The sequence below is a fragment of the Thermobia domestica genome, chromosome 8, assembly GCF_964235325.1.
Source record: "Thermobia domestica chromosome 8, izTheDome1.hap1.1, whole genome shotgun sequence".
Classification (NCBI taxonomy): Eukaryota; Metazoa; Arthropoda; class Insecta; order Zygentoma; family Lepismatidae; genus Thermobia; species Thermobia domestica.
The window spans coordinates 17,004,277-17,020,582 of record NC_137461.1 but is presented as its reverse complement, the minus strand read 5'-3'; the positions used below and the strand labels follow the sequence as shown (position 1 = coordinate 17,020,582).

Sequence of the window (16,306 nt, the reverse complement as noted above, 5' to 3'; positions counted from 1 at the left end):
AGAGGAACACATTGATCTATTTGCATTAAATGAAACTGCACTCAAACCTACCATCACAATACGTCTACCAGGTTATCAAATATGTCGCCATGACTATTCAGGGCCTGGCGCAAGAGCACAGGGTGGGGTCGCAACTGAGTTTTCCCCTAAGGTATCGTTTCGTCAATATCATCCAGATATTCACCAATCATCCGAAACATCTTCTTTTGTCAATATATTACCCATCACTTGTTATTAATATCGCTACAATCTATGTACGACCGCGACACCCAATCCAATTTGATTTTTTCCATTCCATAATTTCCGAAATGGCATAATCTTGGCCGATATGAACATTCATAGTTGCAGCGACCGAGAGAAACAACACTTCGCGCAAACTGGAACACATATAGGCAGAATATTCACAGAGATATTACGGATATTGCTGCACCAAGTACCGAACATGAATTATATGGTACTCTCACTCATCTTACTGGCATCTTAACAGTAAACACACGTACAAGCACTCCTGAAGACAAAATATGTTCGTACAAACCAAAATTGCCACCTTAATATTTTGCACTTGTTAAGAGCTCACCTGAACACCTTAGAGAATATCACCGAACTGGTAATAAGGAACAGCTCCTTTACCACAGGCAATGGCCCAGAGCAGTTAGGAACTACCTTATTGCATACAAACGGAAGCACTGGATCAGTACTTGCAACAAACTGGGAGACGAAGTACATCCTACCCGATACTGGAAGAAATTTCACCAAATAACGGGTAAACGTACAATAAATACGTATCCGCTTCAACTTAATGGTGTACCACTTCACTCTGATATCGATAAGACTAATGCTTTCGCTGACCAATTACAAACAATTTTTACTCCATCAGAATCACTCTGTCGTGATGAGCGGATTGATCTCTCCACCGTCTGTTCTCTACAACCTTCTACATCACATCACATTGATCACAATCATCCTCTTACAAGGCCTATTACACCGACTGAATTTCATTCAGTTCTCAGAAGAAAACGAAACACAACACCAGGTATGGACGGCATTTCTTATAGGATGGTAAAAGAATCACCGGCCTCTTTTATCACTGTTAATTTCCGTTTGTAATTTCACCCTCACAACTGGTTATTACCCATTACAGTGGAAGGTTTCCAAAGTATGTATGTTCCATAAACCAAATAAGCCCATTCATGATGTCAGTTCATATTGGCCGATTCAGTTAACCTCTATCTTTAGTAAACTATTCGAAAAGATCCTAGTAAATTGACTTAATTCACATCTTAAGGAATATGAGTTATTACCGATACATTAAACAGGTTTTCAGCCAAAATTCTCTATCAGTGACAAACTGCTCCGTTTAACTACCGTCATAACAAATCAATACAATAAGGGTCTTCCATCCTGTCTAGTCCTCATGGACTTAAAAAAAGCATTTGATAAAGTGTGGAATTATGTCTTACTACCTAAAGTACAGTTACTCCGTCTGCCCACTTGTTACCTTCGACTCATATACTCCTTTATAAGTAGCTGTTATGCATATGTTTCAATAGGAGATGTACTATCAAGGCCCATTTTTCAACATACAGGTGTACCACAAGGTTCTGCTCTTAGCCCATTATTGTATATATTATACGCTTCCAATATGCCGAGCCCACCGCCTAATGTGTACATATTTCAATACACAGACAACACCGCCTTTTTGTCACTTGGGGCAACAATCCTTCAGGTCAGCAGAAACCTACAGGTAACCCAAAACAACTTTCTTACTTGGTGTAGTAAATGGAAATTAACGGTTAACACTGCGAAAACACAAGCCCTTGTTTTCCTCCCTTCAAAGCGACGCAGTAAAGTACACAGAAATTCTACAAATCTTCTTCTGTCAGTAGATGGTCATTTCCTCAGACCAGCGGTTTCTGCTACATACCTAGGTGGTCTTTGATTCGAAACCCTCATGAAAACCTCATTTCCAAAAACTGGCGTTGCAAGCAAACCACAGACTCAATCTCCTACGCCGTCTCACTGGCACAACTCGGAGGCTAAATACAAAGTTATTACTCAACACCTATAACGCATTCTTACGACCTATATTAACTTTTGGTTATATTGCCTGGTGCCATGCCTCACCCACGCTATTATAAGAAAAGCTTGCAGTGCTGGAACGCTATGTTATTCGCCTTGCACATCGCATTAAATTACCATATCCAAATTACCTCACGTATGAGCACATTGATTTTCCCAACATCATTGGCCATCTCTCTACTCTTAGGGCACGATATATACACTCTCGCATTACTACTTCTCATCCCTTATATTTCGATACTTTACGAGTTGATGCCCTTACCAATGCACCATATAGATTTCTACACTCGCCACTCAACATCCTGACAACGACATATATTCACACATCGAATCTGGATGCAGCAGAAAGAGAGATCTTTGCCATTTATATGATTCACGAACATTTACCTCATACTCTACCATCTTAGCACTTGTTTTCCATTCATCATTAACATTGGGCTTCCATCCTGTCTACATCAGTCTCGAATCGCCCCGAGACACAAGATATAAACCACATGTGTTTAAACTAGATTACCCATCGTGATTGTGGTGTGAACGCACTTCATTTCACCTATCCATAACCATATCACAGTTATATACCATTTCAGAATATATTTATATTCTAGTTAATTTTTTTTTTTTTTTTACTCAGCTACAGACAATTTTTACCCCACAGCTGCCTCTAAGTTCTCTGAACGGATAGACATTTATTGTATTCCCTGCTTTACAACGTTTCCCAGATCACGTCATTGATCCAGAACATCCACTCACTGCAGCAGCAATTACTACCGGTTAACTTCAATTTCCATAAAGCGGAAAAGGAATACAGTGTCTGGGATCGATAACATATCTTACCAACATGTCAAAGAAGGCCCACAATCACTCCTACTACTACCGGTGGCGATTTACAACTTCATTCTAAGAACTGGTTTCTATCCTCCAGATTAGAAAGTCTCAAAAAAATTTGCATACTTCATAAAAGAGGAAAAGAAACCGGTTGGGAAATTGGAAGAAGGAACTATATCATGAGGGACGTGCTAAAAGGTATGGTGGCAGGAAAGAGGGAGAGGGCTAAGAAGACTACAATTTATGGACGATATCACAACAGAAAAATCGTACGTGAAGACGAAGAGGTTAAGCGGAAGACCGTGGAGCATGGAAGCTTCTCAACTGCAGCAAGTGACCTGCCAATAATGGCAAAATATCTATGATGATAATGATGGCATTATAGTACATAAGGACAGACGTTTAATGGGCTGCCCTATGAGGCAGACAATTATTACAAATGGGCAAATCATGAACAGAAAATAACATCAAGCATCGGTACTTACAACATACTGCGAAATCTCTCATAGGCAACAATCATGGTTGCAAAACTCCACATTAAAATGCCTAACTTTTCGTTAGTCGATCCCCGTTTGCATATAGGAATGTCCATATACACTTTAAAAAAAAATACTTTTCTTCATATTAATTCGGAAGGCACTTGACTACATTACAGAGCCGCCTCTGTGTGTGGTTGTCCCCCCCCCCAAAAAAAAGGTATCATGTGAGGAGTGTCCGCCCAAACGTGAAACACGGTGGCGGATCAGTGATGGTGTGGGCCGCAATACCTTCGTTTACCATGGGTCCTCTACTGATATTTACCGATCGCGTCATTGCACGTGATTACGTCGCTATTTTAGGGAACCATGTGCATTGTATGGTTCAGATATTGTATCCGGTTATGATACTGTATTATGATGTACCCATTCACAAAACTGGCATTGTCGCGGCGTGATTTAAGAAACATCTGAATGAAGTCGAAGACTTACCCTGGCCCATCCGATCCCCAGACCTGAATATAACTGAACACCTGTACTTCGTTTCGATGACACAAATTTTACGCAGATTTTCGACTCAATCTTCTCTGAGCGATGCACAACACAGGAAATTATGTGATATTTCACTTGCCACTATTCATGACATCTATTGACTCCATTTCATGTCGTATCAGAACTGGGACGTACACAGGGGGTGGGTCCTAGGGGTCCGGACCCCCCTTCCCCCCGAAATTTTGATTTTTGTGTAAATTTAGCCTAATTTTAGGGGCAATCTTAGGAATTTTAATATAAAATACCCTCATATTGAGTTTGGACCTCTCCCGAAATAAATTCCTGCGTACCCTACTGTATCAGAACTGTTCTAAGGGCGAAAGGTGTCCAAGTCCATTTAACCTTTCTACACCCGCCAGGGATTTGAACGAAATCGTAGACTCTCACGTTGGGAGCCCTGGTGACTCCTAAAAATATTTTTAAAAAATAGAATTTGGAGCCTTGGCAGCCGTTGCAATCACCGTACGCTGACAAAATGATGCTAATATGTAGCTGCCTTGCTATACTTGTGATAGTAATACTTTTAAAAAAAATGGTAGCCATTGCTGTAAATGCCCTGTAAATCTCTCCACCAGAGTACCACGTTATATCCACATAATTTTTACTGCACACATCATGTACAGTTAGAAACAATATTGGTAAAACTATAGGTTGGAGGTAGAAATTATACAGGGTGAGTCATAAGTCTCCATACAAATGATGATAATACTACACTACAGTTATAAAATATGTTCCACATGTTTCCCTTGCATGTCGAGACAAAATGACAGGCGCTCCAACCAATTCCGACGAACATTTGTCAATGTTGTACTTGTTACTTCTTTGCAAGCTGCACTGATTCTTTGTTTAAGATGATCCAAATCCCGAATTTTCTCCTGGTACAGAATCGATTTCAGGTGGCCCCACAAATAAAAATCCATGGGAGTGAAGTCTGGTGTCCTTGGTGGCCACTCCACCGGACCACGTCGACCGATCCAATGCCCAGGGAAAATAAAAATAAACATTAGTCACCTTGTATGGAAACTTACTACCTGGAATATGAAAAATAAACATTAGTCATCTTGTATGGAGACTTACTACCTGGAAAATCAAAAATAAACATTAGTCATCTCGTATGGAGACTTATGACTCACCCTGTAGTTCCAACCTATACTTAATATTGTTCTGACTGTACAGCAACAAGAATTATGCTTTAAAAATATGTCTTGTCTGATATGGAACTGTCTTGAAAATAAATGTAATTTATGTGAGAAAACTATCTCACAAAATCGGGTAACTTTGTCCCCCTCCCCCATATAAGCAACAAGTACGCATACATGGCTTAACTCTGTAGTGGACTACTTCATTGCTTCACATACTAATTTTTATGGGTGTACCCCAAAGGAGGGGAGGAATGCCCTCCAAAAAACTGATGCAAAAAGAAAAACTTCACCCTCCCTCCCCTCACCGTGGTACACCCCACATACATAAAATGCATATCGACGGAAAGCTTCACCTTTCAGGAACACATTGATGCCAAAATTACCTTCCTAGCTTAATTGGGGTTGGGGGGATAAGCTATTCATGTTTAAAGCCTTAATGTAGCAGTTACGTCAATGGGCGTTTAAGTTACACTTTTAAAAAATTGGCCAGGATTTATCTATATTGTTTCCGTTAGTTAGTGTGGTGTAAGGTAAGTGAAGGGTTCATTTCACAATCTTAATAATTTGAACATGATTTTCTTTAACTCTTTTAAAAATCACTAGACCAAATGGTATTAAAGATCATGAGTAACGATTAAGAGGCTTCATCACTGCGAAATTAAAATACCGCTAATTTTACAGTAATTATGTGATATCTTCAAATAGATAAAAGATAATCAAAAAGTGGAACAAGACCTCCCTAGACAATATTATTCTGCGTGAGATACTGTTATCATGACTCATTTATCTGCTTTCGATTTCCAGGCATTTAGAAAATTGGCATTTATTTTCGCGTTTCTAAATAACTGCAAACGGAAAACTACTAGGTGACTCGTGATAACAGTACCTCATGCAAAATAACATCGTCTAGGGAGGTCTTGATCCACTTTTCGATTATCTTTTATCTATTTGAAGATATCACATAATTACTGTAAAATTAGCGGTATTTTAATTTCGCAGGGATACGGACTCTTAATGGTGTGCTTAATTGTATTGTTAAGTGATTTCTTAGTTGTAAGTATTTAATGTTTGTCGTTTCAGGTGGAGCATTCGCAGTTGCTGCAGGAACGATGTACTCTGGTCTTCATGATGATATTAGGAGAGGCTTAGAGAACGCAAAAGACTTGGACTACCGTCTCGTGTTATTTCTAACAAGTCTATCCTGTATAATTACGTCACAAGTAATTAATCCAGCCGTGATTGCAGCAATTGTTCTGCCACTTCTCAGGGAGCTGGTAAGTCCAATTTTATTCATAATCTCTATAGAAATGAAATGAAATGAAATCTATAGTTTTACGTCCCACGCATATGCCGGTTAGGCTAAAGGAGACGGCGATGATGAGAGATGAATGAAATGGTGGAATGAAGAAAGTGGGAGGAAACGGGAGAACCCCGAGAAAACCCACGAGCACGGTGTTTGTCCACCACAAAGTCCACACGGCGCGAGCTGGGATCGAACCAGGAACCCCAAGCACCGGAGGTGAACGCTCTACCACTGAGCCACCGCGCCCCCCGCATAATCTCTATAGAAGAAATATGTGCAAAATATTTGTACTAGCTCGAAAGAAATGAAATGAAATTAAATATTTTAGTTTAACTTGCCTTTAGGCCAAGGGAGACGGATGATTAAGGCAAGTGAATGATGATGGAAGAATTGGTGGAATGCGAATGTGGGAGGAAACAGGAGTACCCCGAGAAAAGCGACGGACACGATGTTGTCCAGCACAAACTTACTTTCGTCGGGGATCAAACCAGGAACCCTACATACCAAAGGTAAGCGCACTGTACTCCCATCGAATATATTGTGGTTATGCTTAAGGTTTATCCTAATTGGGAAACATTGCGAGAGGTTTTGTATCTTAAACATTACCAACTCCCTCCTATCAAGGGCGCCCATCAGGGGGACAAGGTGGGGCGCTCGCCCCCCCCCCTAAGAGGAAATTGTACTTGGGAATATTGAAAACCCAATAGAATTTTTACACTAGTTACAGTAAAATTTAAAACTATATTTGAAACGTCGCTTATACTTGCCGCCCCTTGGAAACCACAACATGGGCGCCCTTCCCTCCTATACTCCTGATAGAAGAGTTATACAACATTAATTAAACTAGGAAATTCTAGGCGTGAATAAAAGATACAAGCCTCAAATCTGTGATTGATTTTAATGTTTCAGTTTAGTTAATGTGGTGTTTGTGAATCAGTTTATGTGTAGAGACATTCTTGGCAGTTGACAGAGTTCTTAAGCACATACCTGAGTTTCTTGTTGAAGATATCGTCCCACGACAGTCCCTCGAGGTCCATTCTCAGCACAAGTCCTTAATTTGGTCGGGATCCAGAAAGAAGTACGTTATTTGACAAAACAGTAACTCCTCCAAACTTTATCTGATGTAGACAATGATGGTCGAAGTCTGAAGACAAAAGGTGTTTCAAATATCCCAGTTACATTGAGACGATATAATGTCTGATCACACTTCCCCATCCCGGAATTATCATGAGGTTATATACTATTTCTTTTGCTGAGTTTGTTACCCAAAGTGACGTAGAACCACGCTATGACCCAGAAAATCGAGTTCATGTACAAGTCGGAATTTGGTTCAAAGAAATCTGTCAACGCAAGATTTACATAATGAGGAAGTTCATTGTGTAAGTCAAAATGTCTTCAGCACATAAAACGAATTCACAGACAAATTACATAATAATTCTTAACATTTTATTATAGATTTTTGATCTGAATTTATGTAAAGGAATCTTTTCCTTGTTTTGTTCATCTTTAAGAATTAAATTTGAATCCAAAGTACAACTAAAACAAAAAGTTTATAACTGGCCGGTTACAATATAAAGAAAAATGAGATATTTTTGATATAACATCATTTATAAAATACGCAACATTTCTTTTCGGACACAATGGTTTCTATATATGGCAATGCATTTTCTAATGATAAAGTTGTGTGAGAAAAGTTGTATTGATGCTAAATGTTAAATAATTATAGATTTCTACTTAAGTAATTAATTTTTGCATAGGAAAAGGATTGAGCAGTGTACTCTACTGGCAAATCACAGATATTCATCCATCTCTAACAGAATCGATTATGATTTTATTTGGTTGGAGAATTGGCGTAAAAGGTAACGGCGTCATTTAGGCCTAACTTGCGTCCCGTTTCCTTATGCCTTTTATATAGGGAAGGCACTGAAAGAGAGAAAGATATGGCACTTACATCTAAAATTTTGTTTTCGCCTAGAGCTGTCCTTCAGACAGTGATGCCAACCTTGAACCTCATACAATCTCATCTTGAAAGCCAGAAAATTCCCATTTTGCTTCTAAATTTCCCTCGTGCTACAAAATTTTCAAATATGAAACCTGAAACTACTGTATGGCAGTCACTTTTTTCAATATTTGGATACATTATTCGTAAATTCCGATCTTCTAAATTCCTAATAAGTATTTTCTATGAGGAATTAATTAGATTAAAAGATACTATTGATGTCGTTGATGAAAACAAGCCTATTTTGTAGTATCTCCATCACGCTTTTGTGCCATAATGTTCTACTAAACGTCATGAAATCAAATGAATATAACTCTCCAATTATTCCGTATGGAACGTTTCAGAAGCTGGCTGTTTCCCGTTTGGTAATTGACTTTCTTCCACTCATGATTAAGAAAAAAAATTTCCAGAGTACAATTTACGTTTCTTGTTGCTTGTTTTGAGATTCAAAAATTCCTGTATAAATCAATTTCACACTAAGGCCTGCTATACACTATGAGATAAATCCTGGGAAATATCTTAGGAAAAATGTTAACGAGAAATCTCGGTAGGAAATCCTACCCTTTTGTGCTATACACATTAAGATATTTCCTGTCTGACCGAATGGCGTTGTGAGATGGTTGATCCATAGTATATTGCGGTAAAAATAATAATAATAAAAAAAGACGCCTACTGTTGAACAAGCAATTGTAGTTTGGGAAGTGTTAACAACACTATTAATTATGATATGAATCGGAAACATACCTCATCAGTCCCTGCACCACTCATTTTATCGAGTACTTTTGCTCTTTCACCCACATACGATCGTCGGAAGACGATTAAACCAACCTCTGTTTCACGTCCTCCGAATAGGTACCAGGTCTCACAACGCATACTCGGCCAGCATATTTGTTTTCACTTTATCTCACCTGATGTCGCTTAAATCGAAATTTTCTGAATTTTCTTTCCCAAATAGAGCGTGCCCTAAACAAGAGAAATATCATAGGATCATTCAGAACATAAGAAACAACATACGATCTGAAGCCATACATGTTGAGATTTTAACTCAAGGAAAAATCGTAAGAGATTTCCTAGGATCTATCCTATACTATATGGCAGGCCTAACATGAACTTTTCATTAACAAAATTTGACAATTAGCACTGATTTCATATTTATTCAAGCGTCATTAGCCTGTTTCTCGCTCATAGAGTTTTGATGGGTTTAATGAAAAAATATATGAAAAAACCCATGTGCTGCCAATTTTGACGAAAATTCCCTTTATCCCAATTCAAAAAAATGTCAAAATCCCACAAAAAGGGATTTTTCCCACGGGTTGGCATCACTGCCTTCAGAGGGATGGATTTTTCCGGGTTTTCTCTTGTTTGCCGCTCTATTCCTGGTTTTACCTAATAAAATTTATCGTACAAAGAACTAATAGTGTGGAATATCTTTTACTTGCAGGTTGTGATCCTTTGTGAGAGTCCAGTCGTTATGATGACAACTCCAATCCTTTGTTGTTCGTACACTTTCCTATTCCCAAGAAGTGCTGTACAGAATGCACTTGCTGTTGACTTGGGAAATGTAAGCTTGAGCGATATGGTACGTACTTTCTATTTTACTCGTACATGTAACCAAGTAACAATCATATTTCAGAATCTACTGTGCTCACTGTGTTTCACTGTGCTCCATTGTGATCGATATTTACGTCGTGGTTCGGAGTGACTTTTATTTCTCATATATCCCCCTTTTCTCAATCTTAATTTCCAGTTACGCTACGACGATTATGATCACTGCCCATGCCTACAATTTCAACTTGCGGTGACTGGAAACACGGCAGAAGAAAATGTAGACAACGTAAGGTATCTGTTAAGCTACACATATAATAAAACTAAATATTAAATATACAACAAATGACAAAATCACTTTTCCGTAGGAAGAATGTAATGTTACTGTATAAACACAAATACTACATGCATTTACGTTTCAAATATATCCACAATTAACAATTCAGTATTAATAACGCGGCAGTTGTGTGGCTTGAATAATAGGTAACTCACGTGTTTCTTCGGCTAGCCTGAAGAGTTGCTCCCTCGACGTCCTGTATCCGAATGCGTGCGCTATTTCAGGGGTTGGAGTTCTAGGTTTGAGTCCCAATTGTTCTTCTTTTGACAAATATCCCAAGTTGGTACTATGAGTATGCTGTTTAGTTCACAGTCTCGGCTGACTCGTGCTTGGAGCTTAGTTCACATTTGTCGTGGTAATTAATAAATTCGACTAACTAGTCGCATTAAAACGTTTAGTAAATAGAACTATCATAGATTCAACCTTTCACACACGTTAGTATTAAACCATAAGTTCACTGATAATTATTCAACTAGTTCACAAATACAAGCTTTTTGTATTTGATAAGATATTCGATCACTAATGCAGATATGCGTATATTTATGTTACTATACAATTTGAAAATGCATACGTTCTACTTTGCGGCAGCAGTCAACGCTGCTCTGGTGAAAAGCGACGAGGACTATCGTCCCAAGGGTGCAGACGCACTACTTGCTTTGTTCAGCTTGCCATTGTGTATTGTTCTTGGGGCCGGAGCACCCCGGTGATGACGTATGATGACAAGTTCACACTCTTTGGCTGAAGAAGTGCGGACATTTTAAATAATCAAATCAACGATGGGCGACAACAACGAGTAGAATGTTCTTGCAACTTTCCCGTTGTTCCGGACTCAGCGAGCGTTCACAGAGGAAATCATTGTCTCTGCAACGTATGTCCATATTTGGTCACAAAATCTTACCCTGGCTTACCAACACAGACGAAGAGACATACCAAAGTGATGAGATAAGAGTTTCTAGAACATTTGGAACTATACGAGGGTTGGTTAATAAAGTTCACAATAAATCTATCTTCTCAATGTTTCTTTTAAATCCCTAAAAAATGAGCTATAGGACGGTGACAACCTATTGGGGCCTGAACAGGGGCCAGGATTCTCATCGCAAGTTGTATTAATTTGCTCGGAGCCCTGCAGGCGCCATAGGTTGTTACGGATTTTTTGGCGCTCATTAATCGTGTTAATTAAGAGAAGAAAGACAGTCAGTTAAAATTTCAAAATTAATAAACAGACCTCGTATGGAAATTTTCCAAGAACTCTCTCTCTTCTCAAGCATATACATATATGTTTGAATGTGTGTGTGAGCAACCAACTTCGATCGAATCGCCCAGCAGTCTTTTTATGGCTAGAAAGAAAGAAGAATCGCTTCACAGAACATTCCAGCAAGAAGTCTCATCGCTAAGTTTAGCTATTGCATCACTTGGTTGCGTTTCAAGTCAAAACCGGGATTTTCCCTTTGGAGAAGCAACACAAGAGATTGGCGAAAAAAGCAAGTCAGTCTATTGAAGAGACTCGGTTAGGCAGGGGTGCCTTCGCACCTGTCGTGCGTCCTGCACGTAGAGTAGGCTTTTACACGGGTTCGCATCCAGCCCGTCGACCTGATTTTAAGTTCCCAGAGCTTTGTGCCCGTTGTTGTTCCTAAAAAGTTGAAGTAAAAGGAACCAAGTGTCGGTGTTGTGTAATTATAGAATGAGCCTTGAATCTAAATTCATTTTGTGATTTTATGAGTTGTTGTAGCCGAAAAGATAAAGGGCTAGCAAGTTAGTTTTAAACGTACTTCGATGCAGTCAATGAATCTTGGCAGGAGCACTTCCAAACGATGATCCTATTGTGAGCAGCATGATTGTTGGATGCTTTCTTTCGTGTGATATATGAACTACTGGATTGGATTTGAGAACCAGATTTCTGTGGAGAGGATCGCGCAGAAGAGGATACCGCGGCTGACTAAATCCCCACCCTCCTTGTGCAGTGCATAGTGAAACACGAGTGTTATATAAATTATCCACTACTCTCATTCCATGCCGCCAACGCAAACTGTAAGTAGAATTGAGAAAGAATCATTCTTACAAATTGAAAAAGCCACCTGATCAAAGTAAATGATCTTAAGAAAATAAAAGTTAAATTGAGAGTAATCATTTTGAGCGCTCAGGTTGTTAAATATATAATTTGCTTGTAGTTTACTTATTGTATATTGTTTGTTTAATTACAATACAGTACTCGCAATTTTAATCTCACGTTTAATTCTTAGCCGTAATTGCTTATAGCTTTACAGGGCGTTGTAACAATTTATAGATTATTTACATTAATTTGTTTTGTTCATCTATCTTTACGGCAAGCACTCTTCTATCCCCCGATATCATTCCAGCGGTCGGTGGAGACGAGGATTGCTTGTATGGTTTGTGACGACCTTTTGTGGGCGCTGGAAGCCATGAAACCAAAGTTTGGAGCAAGTGAAACAAGAGAGAGAGAGATAATATAGTTTTATTTACGATAAACCCACAAAGGTCGGTCATACCATATCTGTGCCATTTATTATTAACTATGGCCTATGGAACCCGAAGATTTAATGCCACGTTCACAAAAGCTCTCCACTGACTTCTATCCTTAGCCAACTGGATCTAGTTTCTACTTTGTATTCCTATTTCCGCAAGATCCATCTTAATATTGTCCTCTCATCTGCGCCTAGGTCTTCCTAATGCTCTTCCAGTTAAGACTTTCAAAGCGTTTCTACTTTCTTCCATTCTGACTACATGACCAGCCCACTTAAGCCTCCTTGATTTGATGACCCTAACAATGTTTGGTGAACCGTATGAATTATGTAGTTCCTCATTATGAAGTTTTCGCCATTGCCATTCCTGCTCCCCTTGGGTTCGAGTATTCGTCTCAGGATCTTATTCTCAAATACTTTCAATCTATGTTCTTCCTTCAGAGTAAGCGACCATGTTTCGCAACCATATAGAACAACAGGCATGATTACTGTTTTCTATATTTTAAGCTTCAAATCCTCGACAGAATTCGCAACGACAAGAGATTTTGAACTGAATAATAACACGAATTCCCTGCTTTTAGTCGACATTATTATTATTATTTCTATCCATTGATTTATAGGGGAAATTAATATTATTTTTTTAAATTTCTTAATTGGCTTAATTGGTTAAACTAATAAATTTCATTTCATTTCTGTCTCAGTGTTCACATATGCACTCAGGTCTCGTCACCAGTTGCTATTGTGTTCAACACCTTCTTTCCGTGTCGTATCGGAAGAGAAACGCTAAAGCATAGAATTTCCGGTAGCCTAATATTCCGTGACTATCTCGTACAAAACAGTCCAAGATATGTTCGAAAATTGTTCAGAAATTTCCAAGATTGTGAATTGATGTTTGTCACGAACTTTGTTGTCAATTTTCTTGACAAGACCATCACTAGCTATAAAGGCGTACCACTCCTCGATTCATCATGAATGTTTGTTAGAAAAAAACTGATTCATTGACGAACAACGAACATTTATAATGTTTGGAACGAATACAGCACAATTCACTATGAATGTCTTGCAGCTGACAGACTTTTTTGCCCAAGAAATCTTACCACTTGACGTACCTCGCATTTGGCGAGAGTTTCGCACAGATGAAAGTTTAAGGTTGGTGTAAAGAGACAAGTTTTGCCGAAAGATGTCACTACAGTCTTCGTCTCTCTCTCTCGTGTATTTTTTACCTTTCACGAAAATTTACAATTTCTCTTACAAATTTCAACCTAGAAACTTCAAATTTTTAGAGGAGAAACTTCATAACCTATCGAAGCCAACAATCCGTGCCGATTTTTTTTATTTGTAATTTTCTTCATTGTTGAAATAGTTCCATTGTTAAAGGTTAGGATATCCATTTCAACAATCAAGCTATTTCAACAATGAAGAAAATTACAAATAAAAAATCGGCACGGAGTGTTACCTTCGATAGGTTATGAAGTTCCTTCTCTCAAAGTTTGAAGTCTGTAATGAAATTTATAAGAGAAATCATGAATTTTTGTGAAAGGTAAAAAATACATGAGAGAGATACGAAGACTGTAGTGACATCTATCGGCAAAACTTGTCCCTTTACACCAACCTTAATAAATTACAGATTGTGGAATATAACAATGATGATGATTCGCCCACTGCTACTGGTGCCACGCCACAATAGCAGTTACTTTCCGAATTATCCTAGTAATAAACAAAATACAGGGTATTTCAAAAAGAATGACCTGATTGTAAAAGTCCATATGTATTGATAAAAACACACTACTAAAATAGGATAAATTGCAAAATACTCACAAAATCTTCAAGGTTTAGATATGCTATTACAAATGCTCTAAGCGTCCACCATCAGCAGCACGAACAACATGTAGACGATAACTAAATTCCACCATTTCATGAAAAGTGAGAGGTCGACCTCGACTTTTACGTTTGCACAAGCATCCTGTCCCTTCAAATTGGCGACACCAACGACGACTGTTTTTGGGTGCATGTGGATCAATGTCAAAACGCAGATAGAAAGCACGCTAGACCGAAATCACTGACTCAGTCCTTGCAAATTGCAGCACACAAAACGCCTTCTGTTCAGCGGACGCCGTCTTACTTCTGACTAACTGCAAACTGAGAAGACGCATTGACTGACATCTAACGACGATTTTTGAAACTCTAGGCCACGACCATTCAAATAATACTCATCTCCTTGCTGGCATGTCCCATGTTCCGTAATTATTACTGTCCAAAATCGGGTCATTCTTTTTGAAACACGGTGTAAAAAGGGAGCGTTTGACTAGAAGGGACACTAAATAATAATAATAATAATAATAATAATAATAATAATAATAATAATAATAATAATAATAATAATAATAATAATAATAAACGGAGGTCAATGTTGCCAGGTTAGTTAATGGAAGCAGCAGAAAATGCTGTACAACGAGACAGTACCACCCAAGGAAAGTGTAATGGAATAATTTAAGTAAACCTTGATGAGCCAAGAAAGTGAGACAAAAGTTACATGTGTTGGTTCGTATCTTAATAGTGAGTAACATATATGTATATATGTAGAATTAATCTTAATCAAAATTAATCTTGTCAAATGCATCTTAATCAAAATTATGAATTCAACTTATATTCTTATAATCTTTTCATGATAAATAAACTGCTGACTGTTATTTTTATTTTTCAGCGTCTGATGGGCTACATAGCAATGATCATCTGCACAGGAGTATCTTTAATGCTTGGTATGTTCTATCATGTTCATGCTTTAGGATTCGATTATTTCCCAATGTACGCAGGTGGTTTGGGCTCTACATGCAAGTCGTTGCCAGTCTACTAAAAGTCAATGGCTAGTCTAAAAGAAGACTCTGCAGTGACAAATTAAAAATGTACAACCAGAATTTTTTTATTTATTTATTTTTAAGTACGTTTTTGTAGTACTTCTGCATTATATATTTATTATTTGCTTTTCACAACTTTCATTTCATAGTCACCAGTATTTAAAAAGAACATGCTCCTTGGAACTCGTTCTTTTACAGGAACGATATCATGAACCGCGTTGTTTAACCGTAGGAAGAATTACGACCTTATTTCCTTTGTTTTTAAGAGAACGTGATTAAAAAAAAAAAAAAAATATTTCACAGTTACTCAATGAGCAGATACGCTTTCGTATGTGAAATTTTATTGAATTGACAATTATGCTAGACAGCTTGTATGTAGATTCTGAAATATGAATTAGTAAATAAAGTTTAGAAGAAATATGAAATGTTTTTTATGCTTATCTCTGTTGTAAATGAAAAAAAAAAAAAAGACACCGAGTGAAAAACCTAAAACATACTGTAAGACAGGAGTTTCATAGTTGAGAAATGATTAAAAAAATGAATCAAAAGATTGTGATCTTGGCCAAGAATTAGTTTTTGGATCAGGGGCCACAAATTTTTTGAACGGAACCTAAATCAAGTTTTCGTACTTTTTACAGAATAAGCACATATTACTGAGTTAAGTGATAGCTTGGGTTTGGCTACACTATATGTAGTACTCCAGATATAAGGCG

General features: G+C 38.0%; 1 protein-coding gene across 3 annotated transcripts in view; it reads left to right on the top strand.

Annotated features, from left to right (window-relative positions):
* The window catches only part of LOC145692723 (Na(+)/citrate cotransporter-like), a 69,641-nt gene extending 53,907 nt beyond the window's left edge, over positions 1 to 15,734 (top strand). For all 3 annotated transcript variants that reach the window (XM_081768146.1, XM_081768147.1, XM_081768144.1), the window contains 3 exons: positions 6,155 to 6,348; positions 9,818 to 9,955; positions 15,443 to 15,734. In XM_081768146.1, coding sequence (XP_081624272.1) covers positions 6,155 to 6,348; positions 9,818 to 9,955; positions 15,443 to 15,592 — 482 coding nt within the window. In that variant the 3' untranslated portion in view covers positions 15,593 to 15,734. The remainder of the gene's footprint in view (positions 1 to 6,154; positions 6,349 to 9,817; positions 9,956 to 15,442) is intronic.
* Positions 15,735 to 16,306: the final 572 nt, after the last annotated feature.